The sequence below is a fragment of the Phodopus roborovskii genome, unplaced genomic scaffold, assembly GCF_943737965.1.
Source record: "Phodopus roborovskii unplaced genomic scaffold, PHOROB, whole genome shotgun sequence".
Taxonomy (NCBI): domain Eukaryota; kingdom Metazoa; phylum Chordata; class Mammalia; order Rodentia; family Cricetidae; genus Phodopus; species Phodopus roborovskii.
Window position 1 is genome coordinate 5,446,745 of NW_026126639.1, and position 19,893 is coordinate 5,466,637.

Here is a 19,893-nt window from a genome sequence, read left to right on the forward strand (position 1 = left end):
AAGCTCATACTTAAAGTGTATAAAGTTCAGACTGTCCAGACTTGCATGCTTGCCACGCTTGCCGTGGAAGAGTGAAGAGTAAAGACCAAAGAGCATTGTGGGTGGACTAAATACTTAGAGCTGTCGTGGTTTAAATGTGTTTCTGTGTTTGGACACTCGGTCCCAGCTGATGGTGCTGTGTTTGGGAGGCTGTGGAACCTTCCTGAGACACAGCTGGAGGAAGCTGACCGCTGGGGAGTGAGCCTTAGTGGTCGGACCTGGGTCCTTTCCCCTTGGCTGGTCTCTCTGTGCTTCCTGATTGCTGAGTGGGTGTGAGAAGATGTCCTTAAGTTTTTCCTCCTCCGTGCCTTCCTCGCCATGGTGGACTGTTCCTTCTCAGGAGCTGGCTGGCCATGGCAATGAGAAAGGAAACCTCATACCTTAGTCTCTTTAAACAACGACGACGACGACAAAAACAATCCCTGACAGAAAGGGGTGATCTTGGCTCACAATTCAAGGCACAGATGGGTAAATCAAGGCAATGGAAGACCGGCGAAGCTGGTCCCCTACACAAGACACAGAGAGCAGTGAATTCATGTGCCTGTTCAGGTCCTTTATCCAATTCCAGAATCCCAGCCAGGGAAGGGTCTACTCATCCCAACGGACTCAGTCAAGGCAGCCCTCCACGGGCACCCCTCAAGGCCCGCCTGCCATGTTTACATTCCCATTTTAGATTCTGTCATGTTGACAGCACTGTGACATAGTTTAAGAGGCCACCACAGATCCGGTCCCTTCTGAGTAACCACCCTTTAGAGCCCGGGTTTCTGAGTCTTTGCTCTTTGCTGTCTGCTTTTTCTCTCTCCCATACTTTCATACGCGTAAATGCAAGTAGCAGTAATTTGGAATCTGGAATCTCATTGTTAAGCCTGTAGAACCAAGGCCCAGCCTAAACTCCTGTGGTACCAGTGACAACCTCTGCTTGCTTTGTGTCGTTTGCTAAGGGAAACTGTCAAAATGGACAGACCAGATGAAGAAGACAAATCTTCTGAAAATCTACAGACGGATTCCCTTCACAAGATGGACTCCAAAGAATGGGTAAGCTAAGCTGGGGCCTGACGATATATGTGCTTGTAATCCCAGGATAATGATGTGTTCAAGGTCAGCCTTGGTATAGTAGACCCCAAGCACAATCAGACAAAAAAAGCAAAAGGAAATAAAGAAATGACCTCCCCTGCGTCTCAGAGGAGGAAGAAAATGCCCTTCGCAGTGGAGCACCGAGACTATTGTTTCCCACAGTTCTGTCTGCACACGGAGGTCTTTCTAACCCCCCCCCCCACACACACACCCCTGTGCTTTATGTGTCAGTTTTGTCTGTGTGGATCAATTACAACTGGCGTAGGTCACCTTAGCGCAGACGCTATGTGTAAAATCATCCCCGGCTTGTAGAATGTCTTCCAACAGAACCATCCATTCGGCCTCAATTCCATCTGCAGGGGGACCCCCTCCTCTCCCTGCTTCTGGTGCCCCTGGGGTTGCCCTGGCTCCCACTGCCTCCCTGCAGTTCCTGTCGCCATCCCCCTGCACCTTACCCACAGCTTTCTCCTCTGCCTCACACTAGGGCCTTCTTGCTGGGTTTGGGAGCTGCCCAGATAATCTATGATGACCTGATTGCAAGCTGCTATAACTCTATGACAAAGTCTGCAAGGACTTTTGTCCAAACAAAGTGGCATGTGCAAACAGGGGACATATGTCCTTGGTGCCAGCCGTTAGCCCACTGTGTTACATGAACTTTGATAAGCCACCTGCTCGAAGGCTGAGAGCGTTTCCAACCCGCCCGTGTCCGCTCAAGTCTACTTGAGGATGCAGACTCAGCCTTCTGGCGAGCACTGAGGCGTGTGCCTGTGGCCTCGCCTGGGGTTTGCAGTTGCCTCGGGGAGGAACACTGTTCTGCACACCCCATGCCTTCCTCTTTTCAATTTAAAGTTTGTCTTATTGAAGCACAGGAGTTTTGCTCAAAACTTCCTCAGAGAACTATTTTACAGTAGAGTTAAAAAAGAAAACAAAACAAAAAACAAAAACCCCCACACACAGATGTCCTGAGGCAAGTTATTGTCCTTTTTTTTGTAAATTTTTGCATGTATAGAGTTAAAATGCCAGAGAATGACTTATATATATATATGTATGTATGTATGTATGTATGTATGTATGTATAATACATAAATATATATGTATAATATATAATATATATATTTATGTATAATATATATAATATATAGTTTTTTAGAAAATCAAGCTAAAAGAAAAAAGACGGAAAGAGAAACAAGCAGGGAGAACTTTTGTGGACTAAATCCAATAGAGTGGGCCTTTGCCATGAAATAAATAAGGAGAGAACTCAGAGGCACAATGACCAGTCATGCGCCTACAGCCACACCTTAAAATGGCCAGCACTGGAGGCATCTGCTTTATCTCTGTGTGTATAAATAGCTGCACTTTGCGGAGCCATTTAAAAGTAGAACAAACACAACAGTTTGTCCCTGTTGCCTTCAGAGAGCATCTCTAAAAATAAAAGCTGTCTTCTATGCATCCAAATTACTGTCATCACATCTAGAGAAATTAGCAGTTTCACGCGTAAAGGAGTCTAAGCTTCTCATCTCCCAATGTTCCAGTTGCCTCAAATGTTTTTAGAGCTGTGTTATTTTTAAAGATTCATTTGTGCATTTTTTGTTTTGTTTTGTTTTGTTTTTGAGACAGGGTTTTTCTGTGTAACGTTGGAACCTGTCCTGTAACTCGCTCTGTAGATCAGGCTGGCCTTGAACTCACAGATGTCCTCCTGCCTCTGCCTCCCGAGTGCTGGGATTAAAGGCGTGCGCCACCACTGCCCAGCTCATTCGTGTATTTTATGTGTATAGTGTTTTCCCTACATTTGTGTGTCTGTGCACCATTTGCGTTCCCAGTGCCCTCAGCGGCCAGAAGAGGGCGTCAGAGTTCCCGGAACTGGAGTCATGGGTGGTTGTGGGCTGGGAACTGAACTTGGATCCCAGAGCTGTGTGTGTGTATATATCACTGGAACAAGATCTGTGCCATGCACTTAGTTTTCATAGCTCAGTAGAGTGCCTTACTATGAAACACGTGTACTTTGCCTTTTTGTGATATTGAGGTCCTCACCATTCACTTTGTTGTGTTGTGGTCTTGTTAAGTAGCCTAGGCTGGCCTATAAGTCACTATGTGCCGTAGGCTGGCCCAGGACTCACTGGGTGAGCCAGATAGGCAGTCTTCCACCCCAGCCTCCTGGGGGCCGGGTGTACAGATGTGTACCCTGGCTTGTCTGGCGTTGAGTTTTTTGAAGAGATCAGAAGAGCTGTGTCCTTTGAGTCAAGTTTTGGAGTTCATAGTTGGGTGCATTTCTACTCTTTACCCAGTCCTTCCTGGGAGGCTGGTACTGGAAAGCCTGTCCTCCAGCCTGCTGCAAGCTAGGCAGAGGGCTTGTCTCCATCCATGCACTAGAAGGCAGGGCCTCAGACAGGCCGTGTCAGGTAGGGCTGGAAGAGCCAGGATCTCTCAGAACTACCCATCTGTTCTTTTATTTCCTTCTGTCATCATCCCATGCAGGTTAAGTTGGAGCAGGACTCTAAGCACAGCCAGAACCCACTGACCAATCGGGATGGGCAAGAAGCAACTCTTGTCTGTGAAGACCCTCAGATGTCACTGCAACAGTTTTCGGAGACGAGCACCCTTGCGCCGTAAGCTCTGACAGGACTGGGTGGGGAGCACTGAGTGATGTAGGGAAGACCACGAAGCTTAGAAAGGGATTCAGAGAAAGCCTGTTGAACCATGCAGCAACCACGTACGTGGGTGGGAATGGCTGACCCTGCCCAACAAGGCTGAAGAGTCACCAGTCCTGGCCTGAAGATGCTGCTGGCACAGGCATCAATCAGGTCTGCTGAGTGTCCCTGGGTCTGGAGCTAAGAATTGACAGACATCACAAAAGTCTCAGATAACTGCTTGTATAGGAAAATCACCCTAATCGTTATGAAAAGCCTACCATTAAGCCCTTGCATGTCCTCTCCTCCCCTGGCCACACAGAGGGAGATTTCAAATCTATTTATTTTTTAGGGCTGGGGTAATAGCTCAGTACTTACTTAGCATGTGTGAGGCCCTGGGGTCAACCCCTAGCATTGAGAAAAAAAAATACATTTTTTTTTAAAGTAAAAGCTTTTCAAGAAAAAAAAAAGTTATGTGTATGAATGTTTTGCATTCATCACGTATGTTTGTACAATGCACATGTGCCTGAGGAAGTCAGAAGGTGTCAGGTCCTCTTCTGCCCCTGGAGTTACGGATGCTTGTGAACCACCATACCGGTGCTGGGAGTCAAACCTAGGTTCTGCGCAAGAGCAACAAGTGCTTAAAACCACTTGAGCCAATTCTCCAGCCCCACACAAAAGTTTTAAGGGCCTGGGCATGTAACTCTGGCGGAGTGCTTGCTGTGTGTGAGGTCCCGAGTTTAACTCTCAGTGACACACGTGTGTATTTTGCACGATTATTTGCTTTGCCCAGGCTTTTAAAGACCCATTTACACAGATAAATAAAGTAAATGGCCACCTGGCCCATCTTGGTGTCGGGAAACTATAGCGATCAAGTTTCCAGTCCAAGGAAGAGCGTATAGAGCTCTGTGAGGCGTTTCCAACGATCAAGGTCTTGTTTCCACAGGACCCCAGAGAGCTCAATCCTCAAGCTCAACTACTGGAATGCAAAGATGGGTCTACAAATGAAGGAGCTCGGAGATGACCACGTTGACTGGTTGGAGAAGATCAACAACATCATACAAAAGATAAACAATACAGAGAGCACAGTGAAGAGGTAGAGCAGAGATGGGGACTGGCGGGAAAATAGTGTGTGTGTGGGGGGGTCTCGCGCATCAGTGCAGCCTGGGGGCAAGAAGCACAGTCCATGGTTTGGAAGTCCACATCCCAGGCTCACATCCAGGGTCAGAAGTCCACATCCCAGGCTCACATCCAGGGTCAGAAGTCCACATCCCAGGCTCACATCCTAGGGTTTGGAAGTCCACATCCCAGGCTCACATCCAGGGTTTGGAAGTCCACATCCCAGGCTCACATCCAGGGTCGGAAGTCCACATCCCAGGCTCACATCCAGGGTTTGGAAGTCCACATCCCAGGCTCACATCCAGGGTCGGAAGTCCACATCCCAGGCTCACATCCAGGGTTTGGAAGTCCACATCCCAGGCTCACATCCAGGGTTTGGAAGTCCACATCCCAGGCTCACATCCTAGGGTTTGGAAGTCCACATCCCAGGCTCACATCCAGGGTCGGAAGTCCACATCCCAGGCTCACATCCAGGGTCGGAAGTCCACATCCCAGGCTCACATCCAGGGTTTGGAAGTCCACATCCCAGGCTCACATCCAGGGTTTGGAAGTCCACATCCCAGGCTCACATCCTAGGGTTTGGAAGTCCACATCCCAGGCTCACATCTCAGATCTTTCAGGCTCTCGTCTCTCAACGATTTCTTCCATACACTTTTTAAAAATTCATTTATTTAAAACGGAGTTATTTATCAAATGGATGCACACAGGGACCCAGTGTGTGTGTGTGTGTGTGTGCATGCTCTCATTTTTACCTATGTGTGTACACGCATGTGGGCACACGGCATGCGTGTACATGCATGCGAGCACAGGTGTCCAGGAGGTCAGAAGTATCTGATCCCTGGAGCTTGAGTTACAGGCCAGTGTGAGCCGCCCTGTGGATGCTGAACCCAGGTTTTAAAGAGTGCCAGGCAAGCACTCCACTAACTGAGTCTCTGCATCAGAGAGACTGAGTCCTGCTGGCCCATTTATCGGGCGAATTAATCAGCCCTTCTAAGGGCTTGCCTTTCCCGTGTATAAAAAGTTACTCATGGCGCCAGCCTCATCGCTGGCTCAGTTGTGAGGGTTCAAGGGCAAGGCTGGTACATAGCCAGTGACCAACAAACGGAGCCTCTTAGCGGAAATGAGTGTCTGAAGCCTTGAGCTTCCCAACCATGTTCCAACTTCGCACAAAGGAGCTGCGCTCCTAGGCTCCTAGCTGTTCCCTCTTTACTGTTGAAAAGCGTCTGTTCACACACACCCCATCCAGGTGGGCCTTTCTATCCTCCAAAGCATTAAAAAGGATCCGAATCCCATATACTGTGTACCTTCTGTTTTAAACTGAAGTATAATTTTATTACAGGCAATTATGTTTTTCTAATGTGAGGCCCTGTGAGTTTCACAAATGCTTATAGCTATGAAATCAACACAGTGAGGACATGCCTTGATCATCCACAAAACCCATTATTTCTGTCTTTCCTTGTGTTCGTTTTAAGACTGTGTCTCCTGTAGCCCGGGCTAGCTTGGCACACCTGATCCTCCTGCCTCCGTCTCCCAAGTGGGGTTAGGTGTGCACACACCACTTGTTACTGGGTTGAAGATTTTTGATTGAGTCTGGATAAAAGCCCAGATTCCCGGTATTTGGATTTTTAAAACGTCACTGTCCAGGCTGTGGCTACAGTTCAGTGCCTCTCATGCACAAGTCCCTAGGTTCAATCCCAGCACTGGAGCAAGACTTGAGCCTGTTCTCCCCACACCTTTAACAGCATCTCTCAAGAAGCGGGGGCTCGAATCCCCTTACTGCTACCTTCCATGTGGAATGACAGGGCTTCAGTTTTGAAAGACCAGGAGTCCCTCCCATGTCGGATGATTGCTTTCTCAATCCACAGGACTTAGTCCATTTCTTCATCTGTTTGTAGCCTGTTAACTGAGGTGATATCCCTGGAAAACCAGTCTGAAAATTTGGAGGACCCCGATCAGGAAGCAAACATTGAGGTGAGCTGTGTTCGGACTTCGGCCTCCACCCTCCCTCCTCGGGTACCAAAGGGATCACAGCCAGGAGGAAACACGCCTCCATCACAGGATGGCACACTGCCAAGTCCCTTCCTCCCAGACTCAGGGCTTCCCCTGCTTGACGCTCAGAATCCTGGACTCTGCCATGCATACCTGCTGTCTTGATGTCCTGGTGAGGACCTGCCTGCCCGACTCTCAGGATCAGAGAAATCACATAGGGACTGGGAATTTGTTAACTGTGTCCTGAGAAATCAAGGGCTGAGCCATCTGTGTGGCTTTTGATGCCTTCTTGTGACAGGTTCTTGTGTTATTTCCAAACCTAGAAAGCGTCCCGTGTCTTTTATCTCTCTGTGTTCTTAGAGATTCTTTTCAGAAAAAGGGTTTTTTTTTTTAAATGTTTACTTTTAGTTTTCATTTTATTTATGTATTTATTGTATGTTTGTGTATGTGTGTGTATATCCATACATGTGCACATGTATGTGTGGATGTGTGTGTGCATGTGTGTATGTGTGTGTATGCATGTGTACATGTGTCAATGGCTACTTGCCAGATTTTTTCTTTCTACCTTGTGAGGCCCAGGCATGCAAGTAGGTTAGTGGCAAATGCTCTCACCTGCTAAGCCATCTTGTTGGTCTAGTTTTCAGTTGTTTTTGTTTTGCTTCGAGACAAGACTCTTCTCTAAAGCACTGGTTAGTCTGGAACTTATTATGTAGACTAACCTGTAGGTGGAGTTTTTCCGTCCTGACAAAATAAATGCTTGGCTGATAGCTCGGGCTCATTACTAGCTAACTCTTCCATCTTAAGTTAGCCCATTTCTATTCATCTACATTCTGCCACATGACGTTACCTCCCTTTCCTCTTTCGCCTTCTGCCTCCTCTCTGTGTCTGGCTGGCGACTCCTCTGACTCCGCCCATATTCTTCCCAGTGTCCTTAGTCTGGTTTTCCCACCTAACCTTACCGTGTCCAGCTATTAGCCAGTCAACTTCTTTATTAATCACAGTGACATACAATCACAGTGACATACACAGTGTAAAGGAATATTCCACACCAACCTTGTTAGTTTGTGCTGACCTTGAACTCAAAGCAAGCCAGCCACTTCAGTCTCCCAGTGCTGTGAGTTACCACACTCAGGGACATTTGTGTTTTAAGAGGGGAGGGGCTGAGATCATTGGAAAGGAGAAGGTATCACGTGCATGTATGAAACTGTGCTGGATTTATGCAGTTTTGTATACCCACTAAAAGCAAAGTACACCAAATGCCACACATGAGCTTAAGTCCCAGAAGAAGTTCAAATGCCCAGCAGTCGATAGACAGATAAGCCGTATCTTGTGTGCACAAGGGAACACCGCCCTGAAATAAAAAAGGAGCAAACTTCTGACTCTCCCAACAGCGTGAGTGGTCTGAGTCACAGTAGGCTGTTTGAAAGATGCCAGCTTAGATGGTTACGGACTTCACGGTCCGTTTATGTAACAAAAAGGCAAAACCATGGGGACAGAAGGTAGCCGGGCCCTTGCTGGAGCTGAAGGGGGAAGGGAGGAGGCAGTGAAGAAATTACCCTGTAAGTCTATTGCCCCAGCACCTGGGAGGCAGAGGCAGAGGACAGGGAGTCCAAGCTCACCCTCCTGGTAGTACAACACCCTATTAAACCACGTGATTCATGGGCTGGTGATGGGCTAATGTACAAAACAAGGGTGAAGCTATAGCCCCAAATGTGACCACATGCTGCTGGAGGTTGCTGGCTGCTCAGGTTGACCAGTACTCCCGTTGCTTGTGCTGTACCAGCCCAATGCCTAGCTAGGAGGTCACTTGCATAGGGTGTGGCCAATCAACCATACCTTTTAAAAAAAAGTTTTGTGGCTATCTGTCTGCCTGTCTGTCTGTGTGTCCCATGCATGCAGTGCTCACAGAGGCCCTAAGAAGGCATCAGATCCCCCGGGGACAGCAGTTAGAGGCAGTTGTGAGCCGTCGTGTATGTGCTGGGGGTCAAGAGCAGCCAGTGTTTTAACCAATCATATCTTAGTGGTGTGATTCAGTATTGTCTTTTATAAACCACGAGGGGAAAGTAGCCATGAAACCTGAAGTCTGTTGGCCGTGCTTGGGTTTCTCTTAAAAGCTGTTTTACTTCAATTCCACATGTCATCCCTTCTAACTTGTGTTATAGGAGAAGATCATAGAAATCCGAAAGCAATTGAAAGAAATGAACATCAAACTGGCGCAGGTAATGAGCTGTCTTTATAAACCAGGAGGAAAAAACAACCCTTGAAAGCATAGAGTTTAAACTTGAGGGGAGGGGAACTCGGAAGTTAGCCTGGGGGGGGGGGGCGGTCAGTGTCACTATGCACATTTTCAGAAGACAAACCACGTGACTCCAAGACATGAAGGGGCTCAGTGGGAGAGCTTGTGTGAGGCACGTGTGAGGGGTCCAGGTCCAACCTGTAACTACACACACACATGCATACACACACACACACACACACACAGAGACACACAGACACAGACACACACACACACACTCACACACACACTCACATAGACACATACCTACATGCACACAATGACACAAATACATACAGACACAAACACAGACATACACACACATACACACACATGCAGACATGCACAGATGAATACACACATGCACAGAATTATACATAATGATGTAGACACATACATACACACATATACAGACACACACAGATGAATACATGCATACACATAGACACAGATACACACACAAAGACACAAACACATACACAGACACACACAAATACACACACAGATACACACGTGCATACACACAAAGAAACACAGACAGATACATGCATGTACACACACACACAGCAATTCCAGATTTAAAAAAAAAAAAAAAGTGCCACTTTCAGGCCAGTGGGAGGACTCAATGGGTGTAGTGGCTTGCTGCCAAACCTGGCAACTTGAGTTTGATCCCCGGAATCCACAGGATAAAGGAGAGAAACAGACTCCTACATACTGTTCTCTGCCTCCAATACCTGTTCCATGGCATGAATGCTAGCCATCACAAATAAACAAATGTGATAAACGGTGGGAAAGTATGTAAAATTCCACTTACCCCCTTCCTTTCCCATGTATATAAACCCCACACGAAGTGTCGCATAACAAATGTCCGTATATTTTTTTCTTCTAACAAAAGTAACACTTATTTTGGCAAGTAAAACAATATGAAATTAAGTCACATAAAATGGAAGATTAGCCGGATGTGGTACTATACGCCTTTAATCCCAGCATTGGGGCACGGTGGATGGAGGCAGGTGGGTCTCTGTGAGTTTGAGGCCAGCCTGCTCTACAGAGCGAGCTTCAGGGCAGCCAGGACTCTGTAAAGAGACCCCGTCTCAAACAAACAAGCAAACAAGCAAAAAAGAAGAACCAGGGTCCTTCAAAGATAAGCACAATGAGCACTTGTGTGTGTTTCGTTCTTCTGAGATCACGTTTATTCACACATTGAATGCTGCTGTCGTCAGATGCACACACACTTGTGTGTGTTTCGTTCTTCTGAGATCACGTTTATTCACACGCTGATCCTCAGCTTGCTGTGGTCAGATGCACCTTGTCTGCGGGTAGCTTTTCCCAGGTCTCTTCAGCGCAGTCTGTGTCCGTGGGATGTCACTGCTGTACAGCTTGAGGCTGATGTTTGAGTTTCTTGGGTTTGTTTTCTTGGATAGTTGAGATTTTGTACATGAGTGTAACATGATAAATAAAAGACCCAGAGACATATGTTGGGGTTCAAGCTTCAAGCTGAGGATCAGAAAAGCAGAGCAGCTGGCCACTAGCTCTCACCTTTACCTCAGACTGAAAGGTGATCTTTGCTCCCCCAAACCTCAGACTGTGATCCCAGACTGATTACTGAAAACCCTGCTCCTATCTTTTATATATCTCCAGTTCTGGGATTAAAGTTGTGAGCTCTGTTACTCTTTTAGCCTGATTGAATCTTGTGTAGTCCTGGGTGGCCTTGAACTCATAGAGATCCATCTGCCTCTTAATCCTGAGTCCTGGGAGTAAAAGTGTGCGCCACCACTGCCTGACCTCTATAGCTTGAGGCTGATTTTGCTTTCTGAATCCCCAGGCAAGCTTTAATAAATCATAAATACCACCACACATGAGTGTTTACCGTGAGAAACTGAGTCTCAAGAAACCAGTCCTGGGACTCGGACCGTGGCTCAGTGACGGGCACAAAAACAGTCCAGGGTTCAATCACCAGCTCCTCATAAACCAGGCCTGGTAGCACACACATGTAATCCCAGTGTTTGGGAGGCAGAAGCGGGAAGATCTGGATTCAAGTTCATGCTTGACTGCACAACAAATTGGAGGCCAGCCTGGAATTCGTGAGGACCATGGCTGGAAAACTTAAGGAAAGAAAGAGCAGGGGGAAAGCCTCCGCTGTTCCTGTCAGCGTTCCCTTAAGAATCCAGACAAGAGTACGCACCCTCTCCCAGACAACCTGCTAGAGACTCCGGAAGCGAACGAACGGGAGAGGACTTCTCTGGGCAAGTCACTCCTGCTGAGCCAGAGACCGGGATATTCAAGCTGATCTGATGAGATCTTACATTTATACCTTAGAAATGTTTACCTATTTGAAAAAAAACCTTTATTGTTTTCCCATAAACCCACTCTTTCACCAGCTTCTACGTTGGTGCAAGATTTTTGTCTTTAATGTTAAGAGTATGGATGTTTTCAACAGCATGTATACCACACACATGCACTGCCCTTGGAGGCCAGAAGAGGGCGCTGCGTTTTTGGAACTGGAATTTCAGGGGATTGTAGGCACCATTTGAGTGCTGAGGACTGATCATGGGTCCTCTGTAAGAGCAGCCAGTGCCCTTAACTGCTGAGCCGTCTCTCCAGCACTAGGAGATTCCTAAGGGCCATCAAAGTTGTAACAAGCAGGAAGGATGGCTTATTAGAAGATATTACATAAACCCATACGTGTGTGCATGTGTGTGTGTGCTGTGCATGAGTGTGTGCATACATGTTTGCATGGACACAGGTGTGTGTGGTGGTGTCTGTGTGTGCCTATGAGGCCTCAAGTTGGTATCAGGCATTTTTTTCTCAATTGCTCTCTACTTTATTTTGAGGCAGGATCCCTCGCTGATCCAGAGTGCTCTAGTTCTGGCCAGTCCAGCTAACCAGTCTGCTCTGAGATGCTCCTGTCTTAGCCAGTCAGGCAGTCCCCCTCCCCCGCCCCCCCCTCCCCTTTCCTGTCCAGCTCCCACGTGAGTTCAGGGCATCTGAACTTTTACCCTCACACTTGCAAGGCAAACGCTTCATTAACTGAGTCAACTTCTCATCCCGAAGTTTATGTATTCGTTTATTTATTTGTTTTTGGTTTCTTTGAAACAGAGTCTCACTACCTAGCCCTGGCTGGCCTTGAACATGCAGAGATTCTCCTGCCTCTGCCTCATGTGCTGGGATTGAAGGCGGGCACCACCGTGCTGGGGAATTTATACGTACAAAGGACTAAAACGAGCCCGTGTTGATCTGGGTTATTCTTCCTGCAATATGCCGTCCATGACCTGGTCGGTCGACACGGTTTCCATTCATTTGCTTTTGTGGTATTAAGCACGGAGCGCGGGGCCCTGTCTGTGGTGGGCAAGCAGCGCACCTCATCAGTACTGCATCCTCACACCCAGAATGTGCTGTCAAGGGAACTGACTATGTCCCTCAGGAAACATGACTGTCTCAGAACAGCCACTTTGTATTTGGTACAAAAAGAAAAAACAAACAAACAAACGGGAGATTTTATTATATAAACCAGAAAGACACACTCATCAGCGTACTCAGACCCGTGGATGTCTTTCTAGGTCGATGCTTGCAATGAAGCCCGTGAATTAAAGGAGAAACTCATCGAACGGATAGAGGTGAGATGCCCCAAGTCTACCTGTCCACGCAGGCCAGTCGGGTTCCAGCTAAATGTGGCAGTTACTTCCCAGGGAGCTCACCTACACCTCATTCTGGTCTCTGGCTGGTCACGTCTTCTTTTCCGTCTGCTCCTCATATCTTAGTCACCTGGAGCTTTCCTCCGTGTCCATGTGTTCTGCACTGTGCGAGGCTCGGTACAATTGACATCTCTTCCCCCAGACCACCTCCTGCCTCTCTCGTCCAGGGAATGAGTTCATCTCTGAGTTCCTTCCTTAGACGTGGGGGGAAGCGTCATGTGTGGCTGAAACAGTGAACAGATTGGCCACTTCCTGTTCCGTGTCCTAGAGAAGCACCTGGTGGGCACCGGTCTCTCTCTCTGTGTGTGTGTGTGTGTGTGTGTGTGTGTGTGTGTGTGGCATGGGTGGCTACACTGAGTGGACAGGTTGAGTACAGGGGCGTCATTGCCACAGTTGAAGGTTCCTCCTCTTCTTCTTTCCCAGCTGTGTTCATGTTGCTGAGTGTGCACTTGCCATTGGCCACCTGAGTTGTCCCGGGGGTGGGGGGATGGGGAGTGGGTGAGTGGGGGGGGGGACACGGACGGACAACGAGAATTGTGTTCTCATTGAGAAAAGACAGGCGGTTGCTCTTTGCATTTTTCTCCCCAGAGCTTTTATAAGGAAATGAATGTACTGAACACTAAGCTGGAGATGTACAACACTCAAGGGAGGGAGACAGACAGACAGACAGACTCCCACAGCTCGGAAGACTTGGATACCGAGCAAACAGAGCCCCTGCTGCCCGAGGGTCCCCCAGCCCCTTCCGGGTCACACCCTCCTCTCTACAGTGCAGTGTGGTGAGTAAGGTGAACGGGCTGTGCACGGGCCAGGCAAACTTATCCAGTGCGATCAGGGGTGGTGGGCTGGACCTTCAATCCCAGCACTCCGGGAGCAGAGGCAGGTAGATCTCTGAGGTCTAGGCCAGACTGGTCTGCAGAGTGATAGCACATGTGTGCATGAGACCGTGTGTGAGAGCATGTTTATGTGCCTGCACGCACACTTGAGTGTGTGTGTGTGTGTGTGTGTGTGTGTGTCTAGCTTCTCAACATAGGAACTACTTTAAGACTCGATGCATACCTTCAAGTGTTGAGTAAAATGTTATTTTCTTTTGTAAATTTTGTCTGTTAATTGAAGTCATAGGATTTTTCTTGTTTTAGCCATGTAGCTATTCTGTTAAGGAGTATATAGGCTTAGATAGCTTTCTTATGACTTTAGATAAATCTGCCTATGTGCGTGTGTACGGTTATATTTTAACTGTAAACAATATCTTTCTAAGTCATTTTTACATGTGTGCAATGCAGAGGGCTGAGCTTAGCACCTGGCGTATGCTGGGCAACTGTTCTGACACCGACAAATCCCCTGTTCCTCTCTATCTACATCCCTTTTTAAACATTAAAAACTTTTAGATTTATTTACTATATTTTGTGTGTATGAGTGTTTGCTTGCACGTGTGTGTGTGTGTGTGTGTGTGTGTGTGTGTGCATGCCTGGTGCCTGGGGAGGTCGGAATGGGGGGTGGATCCCTAGAACTGGAGTTTCAGATGTTGTTAACCAGCACATGGGTGCTGGGGACTGAACCTAGTTTCCCTGGGCCATGTCTCCAGCTCCTCCATCTACATGTCAGAATGGAATTCACAGGCGCTGGTCGCCACCTCCACCAAAGGAAACTGATTGCCAACCGATTTGTCAACTTTTGCTTGCTTGGCAAGATCGCTCTCCCTCCCCCTCCCCCAAAATAATGCAATCGCTTTAAAAATAATGCAATCACTTTATTGTTAAGAGCTCAGGAATAAAACTTCCATACCGCCAGATTAAGGTAGCATTCAAACACTTGCCCAGTCCCAATGCTTACGTCTCAGTGAGCTCCTGTGCACTTGGAGGACGCTCTGATGCTTGGGGATTAGGATTTTACACCTCACTATCAATTACGTTTTTACTGACTTACTAACCACAAAAAAGGAACTACGATGGGTTTGAAACTGGAAAACTAGTAACTTCCTACCCTCTTTCATGACTCATGCCTTTTACCTGCAGTGAGTCCTTCTTTGCCGCCCAACGTTACCCCCTTTTGGGTTCTTTCTGAATGCTACACAGTGCCCACATTTAGAGATGATTGCATACAGGTGTATATCCATTACAGACTGGGGCGTGAAGACGAGAGGAAAACGTCCTTCTTTCTTTGTGGGATCGCTTGGCCCTGCTTAATTAACAGTGCATGTCCTCAGTCCATCCATGTTCCTGCAAAGTTCACAACTGCCTTATCTTTACAGCTGGAAAGCATTCCGTGGCGCGTGTTTTCATTACCCACTTGTTGGTGGGCATCTAGGTAGGTTCCATTTCCTCATTTCCTTGCTACTGTAAATAGCGTAGCAATAAGCATGGAAATGCAGGTATCTCTGTGGCGGGGTACGGAGTTCTCTGTGTCTATGTCAGGGAAGCCTCTTCTTTATGCAATATCAGAGACATACTGACGGAAATTTTCCAATCTTCTCTTTTGAGACAGGGTATTGGGAGATTTTTCTCCATCTAGCCTCAGTCCCACCCAATGGGGTCCCCTCAGCCGCTATGAAATAACCACTCTGACATTTAATATCTATTTATAATTGTTTGGCCATTGGCTCAGGCTTCTTACTGGCTAGCTTTCTCTTAATTATTAACCCATAACTATTAATCTGTGTATCTCCACATGACCTTATCTTACTGGAGAATACCCAGGCATCCTAACTTCCCGGTAGCTACATGGCATCTCTCCAACTCCTCTATCCCTGTTCGGATTTCCTGCCTGGCTAAGTCCTGCCTGTCCAGTGGCCGAAACAGCTCTATTCATCAACCAATAAGAGAAACATATATTCACAGCATACAGAAGGCCATCCCCATCAACAGGGTCTCCTTAAATGGCTCAGGATAGCCTTGACATGACCCGACAACTCCCCTGTGTCAGCCTGGGGCTCTGTGCTGGGATTACAGGTGTGTACCATCATCCCTGGCTCAGTTTCTGAGTCCTTGGATCCCTTTGTAGAGCTGACACACCATCTTGGAGAAACAGTCCTTTCTCTAAGAGAAGACCTCACCGCCTCACTTCCAGCCACCATTTTCCAGTTGTTTTTGAGGGGCTCCCTGCACAGGGCGGGCTCCCTCCCAGACCCATACCCAAACACCTGCTGCCACAGAGAGACCCTTTATTAAGCAGGGATGACAAGCTAAGTCAGCTGCTTTCTGACTCTGGCAAGTGACCTTGCAGGTGTGAGTTTAAGAGGGGAAAAGGGGGAGGTCTGCGTTAGGGTGGGTTAGGATGCAGCGGTGAAGGAGATGCGGGGTGGGGAAGAAGGGGAGGGGACAAGGGAAGGGGTCTTTGTCCCAGAGGGACCCAGAGGGATGGAGAACCACCTCTGGATGGAGGGGGACAGATGTGCCTCACAGGCAAATGGCAGTTTATAAGACAAAGGGGGGAAGCCCTGGTGTTGGGGTGAGGTGTTTAATTTTAGTTGGGGATGTTAATTAGGTGAACCAAAGAGGCTTTTGATGGTGGACGTTGGTATTCGGCGTCAGGGGGAGGAAGAGGACAAATTAGGGACCGGACCTCGGCGGCCCTCTTTAAGAATGTAATCTAGTGGCTTTTAGCAAGGCAGGGGCATGGGAAGAAGGGCAAGGCCTGCCACAGCCACGCGCCGGAGGGAGCCGACGTCCCCTCAGTGTCCAGGTGTGATAGCTGTGCCCCTGTACCTTGCATGTTATCCTGCCGTGGCTCCAACATCACACTACAGGTCCCGCTGTTTAATTCTGTTTCTTCTTCATACTCTACGAAGCTATGGAACTGGGGTTTTTGTCTTTATCGTTTTGGGACATAACACCGCGCCCAGGAAAAGTCAAATAAGTAGTAATACCAGCGGGAATGGTAATGACCTCAGAAAATGCTCTTCTCCATAGAATCAATAGGTGGAAAAAGTGTCATGAGTCAGGCCGGAGGGAGAGATGGCTGCTTGCCACCAAAGCGTGAGGACACACACAACAAGCCAGTTTCCGCCGTGGCTTGCGTCTGCAACCAGCGTTCCCACAGCAGGATGGGAGGTGAAGGGAGAGAGGCCCTGAAGCCCATGGTCTCCTAGCCTGGACTAACAGCCATGAAGGATGCTGTGTAACCTTTTCCTCTGAGACTGAAACATTCCGTCCTGCTGAGAAGCTCCTTGAGCAGGAAGAAAAACAGCTCAAAATAGCTCCAGGAAGTCCCTGAAACTGACCACATTCATTAGAGCCCCTCCCCGTCAGAGGGGGTCGCCCACTCTCCACCCCTTCCCTTCAACAACAACAACAACAACAACAACAACAAAGACTCAGACCAAAACAGCTGCCTGGGGGAAGCAGAAACCAGCCAGGTTGTCCCGAAGAGGTTTGGACCAACTGAGCCACTTGGAAAGGACACGCTCCAACCGGTTCAGCTGCCCGAGCAATGCATGTCAGGTCCCCAGCTTTTGTGAGCTGACATACGTCTGGGGTGGCCTCTTGTGATGCAGTTGCCTTCAGTCATTTCTGCTCCCATAGGTAACCCCTCCCCCATATTCCTGTAAGTAGCCCCAATAAAACTCACTAGTTCACTACAGAGTCTGTAGTCCAACTCACTAGTTGGACTTTGGTGACATCCAATACTTTGGCGATATATTATTTGTGGCTTATTAAAGCTTGCCTGAGGATTCAGAAAGCAAAGTCAGCCTCAAGCCATAGAGGTCAGGCACACACCTTTAATCCTAGGACTCAGGAGACAGAGGCAGACGGATCTCTGTGAGTTCAAGACCACCCTGGGTTTCACGAGAGTGAATCAGTCTAAAAAAGAAACAGAGCTCACGCCTTTAACCCCAGCACTAGAGAGGAATAAAAGCGGGGTCTTCAGTGGTCAGTCTCAGGAGTCTCCAGCTACGTTGAGAGCAGAGCAGTCTGGGATTGCAGCCTGAGGTTTGGTGGAGCCAGGATCACCTTTCAGTCTGCGGTAGAGTGCGAGCTAGTGGCTTGGCTGCTTTGCTTTCCTGATCCTCAGCTTGAAGCTTGAACCCCAATATCTGCCTCTGGGTCTTCTATTTATTGTGCTACAATTGGCACCCAACGTGGGGCTCAAACCCATGACCCTGAGATTAAGAGTCTCACGCTCTACTGACTGAGCTAACCAGTCTTTGATTTGTCATGCTACCTGCCTGTGGGGTTCGGTGTGTGTGATGCCTCTCTCCCCAGGGAATGCTGTGCCCCACAGCACAGAAACGGGGGAGACCCTAACTCAGCAAAGTGGATGAAGAGACCCTGCTCCCCAAAGTCCCCTGACCGCCACCCCCTCCCCACGAGCAGTGCACCATGGGACGTGTGCATGTGTATGCACACACTCATGCACACTCACACGCAGAAATGATCTGATTGTCATTTGTATGTATATGTAACTTTTTCAGAACTATGAAATTAGGAATTTTAGTACCCATAATATAGAGAAAGCTTTTATAACGCCAGGAAACTCACACACACACACACACACACACACACACAGAGCCCAGATTTTAAAGCAGGCAAAGGACTTAGACACTTCATCAGAGGAGGTACACAGATGGCCAGCATGTGCGGCCACATGAAGATATGCAATGGAACCCGGCACTGATGGATGCAATCAGGACACAGTGAGCACAGCAAGAAGCCACTTTGTCCCCACTCTGGCGTGCAGCGAATGGTATGGAGTAATTTCATACGCCCTGCACATGTCGTCATGTGCCTGGTGATTGTTCACCATTTAAAACATTACCGATATACTTAGACTCACTTGGTGGAAAATTAAAAACGCCTTTAAAGTCCATCAAAAACCAGAGACTCTATAGCATCGCGCAAACAAATGTGGCTCCAACTATATCTAGAAAGGAAGGGTACACCGCAGGCGCCGTTTCCTCCTTTTGCAGACCTGCGGTCATAAGTCAGAGACTTCCCCCATCCGACACCCCCCACCCCTGCACCGCAGGGGTGGAGCTGCGGGGAAGGAGGGCCTGCGCCTTCCCTGAGGCTCTTTCCCGGGTCTAAGCACACGTGTGTTCTTTGCTGTAGGAAGCACGCCCTGAAGCTCTTCGTCATGGTCTACGTGGTCGCCATCACCGGCCTGTCGTGTTACATATTGTTCGTGGATGCCACGTTTCTCTTCGAGCGGTTGCTGCCCAGCGTGCTGGGGCACCGTGCCATGTGGGAGCTTCGGGAGATGGTGGCGCCTTTCCTGAATTTGGAAACAGAGGATTTGTTACCATCCTAAAGATCCAAAGGTTACCGATACCCAGCTCTCTTCCTCGCCAATAAATTTTACATGTTCCTATACTGCAGCAGTTAGCTTATTTTCCAAAGGATACCATTCAGTGTCTTATAAAGGATGACGTTATTATATAAAATTTAGTCGATCACAGAAAACATGAGAAGGATTTCACCAGTTAAACGCAGGACCTTGCCCTGGAGAGGAGGCTAGTCTCGAACTCATGATCCCTTGCCAGAGCCACCCAGGTGCGGGGCGATGGGTGTGTGCTGGGAGGGCGAGCGCTCACAAACAATTCTGGAAAAGCTTTTCTTCTCCTCTCATCCTGGGCACCTCGGGACAGTCATGAATTAGCTCCCCATCGCTCCTACCGCCCCTGTTTTGACTTCTGAGGTCCAAGAGGAGGAAGGATTCCTCTCTCCTGAGGACTGGGGCTCAAGGGCAGTAGCGGGCATTTCTTGATTTCTCAGTGTTCATTTCTCCTACTGACAACCTTTGAAAGAAACGCCTTTCCTTAGCAAAGACAGATGCAAGGGGCCCTTCATACAACACTTTGCCTTCCTGTGAGTAAGAGGCAGCAGACACAGGCACACACACTCATGAGCATAATCATGAACACAGACATACATGCTTGCATGCAGGCATGCTCGGACACACACGCAAACACATGCACACACACGTGTGCGCACAGGTACACATGTGCTCAAGCACACACAAGCACATGCACACACAGGCAAACGCATGCACACATTCACACCTGAGCATGCGCACACATGCACACATACCACGCACACACACACACACACACACACACACACACACACATTACCAGTATGTT

General features: G+C 48.2%; 1 protein-coding gene across 1 annotated transcript; it reads left to right on the forward strand.

The window, feature by feature from the left end:
• The first annotated feature begins 993 nt into the window (after window positions 1-993).
• On the forward strand, window positions 994-19,123 carry Smco2 (single-pass membrane protein with coiled-coil domains 2). The gene is made up of 8 exons (XM_051173325.1): window positions 994-1,074; window positions 3,589-3,719; window positions 4,687-4,836; window positions 6,755-6,830; window positions 9,011-9,067; window positions 12,684-12,740; window positions 13,407-13,594; window positions 18,863-19,123. The coding sequence occupies exons 1-8, from the start codon at window positions 994-996 to the stop codon at window positions 19,059-19,061; spliced, it is 939 nt and encodes a 312-aa protein (XP_051029282.1). The 3' UTR covers window positions 19,062-19,123.
• Window positions 19,124-19,893: the final 770 nt, after the last annotated feature.

Bases quoted from the DNA above. Each gene is read 5' to 3' on its own strand.
- Smco2 (XM_051173325.1), top strand. From the start codon at position 994: ATGGACAGACCAGATGAAGAAGACAAATCTTCTGAAAATCTACAGACG. The intron at 1,075-3,588 runs GTAAGCTAAGCT...CATCCCATGCAG, and splicing joins AGATGGACTCCAAAGAATGG to GTTAAGTTGGAGCAGGACTC. The intron at 3,720-4,686 runs GTAAGCTCTGAC...TTGTTTCCACAG, and splicing joins GAGACGAGCACCCTTGCGCC to GACCCCAGAGAGCTCAATCC.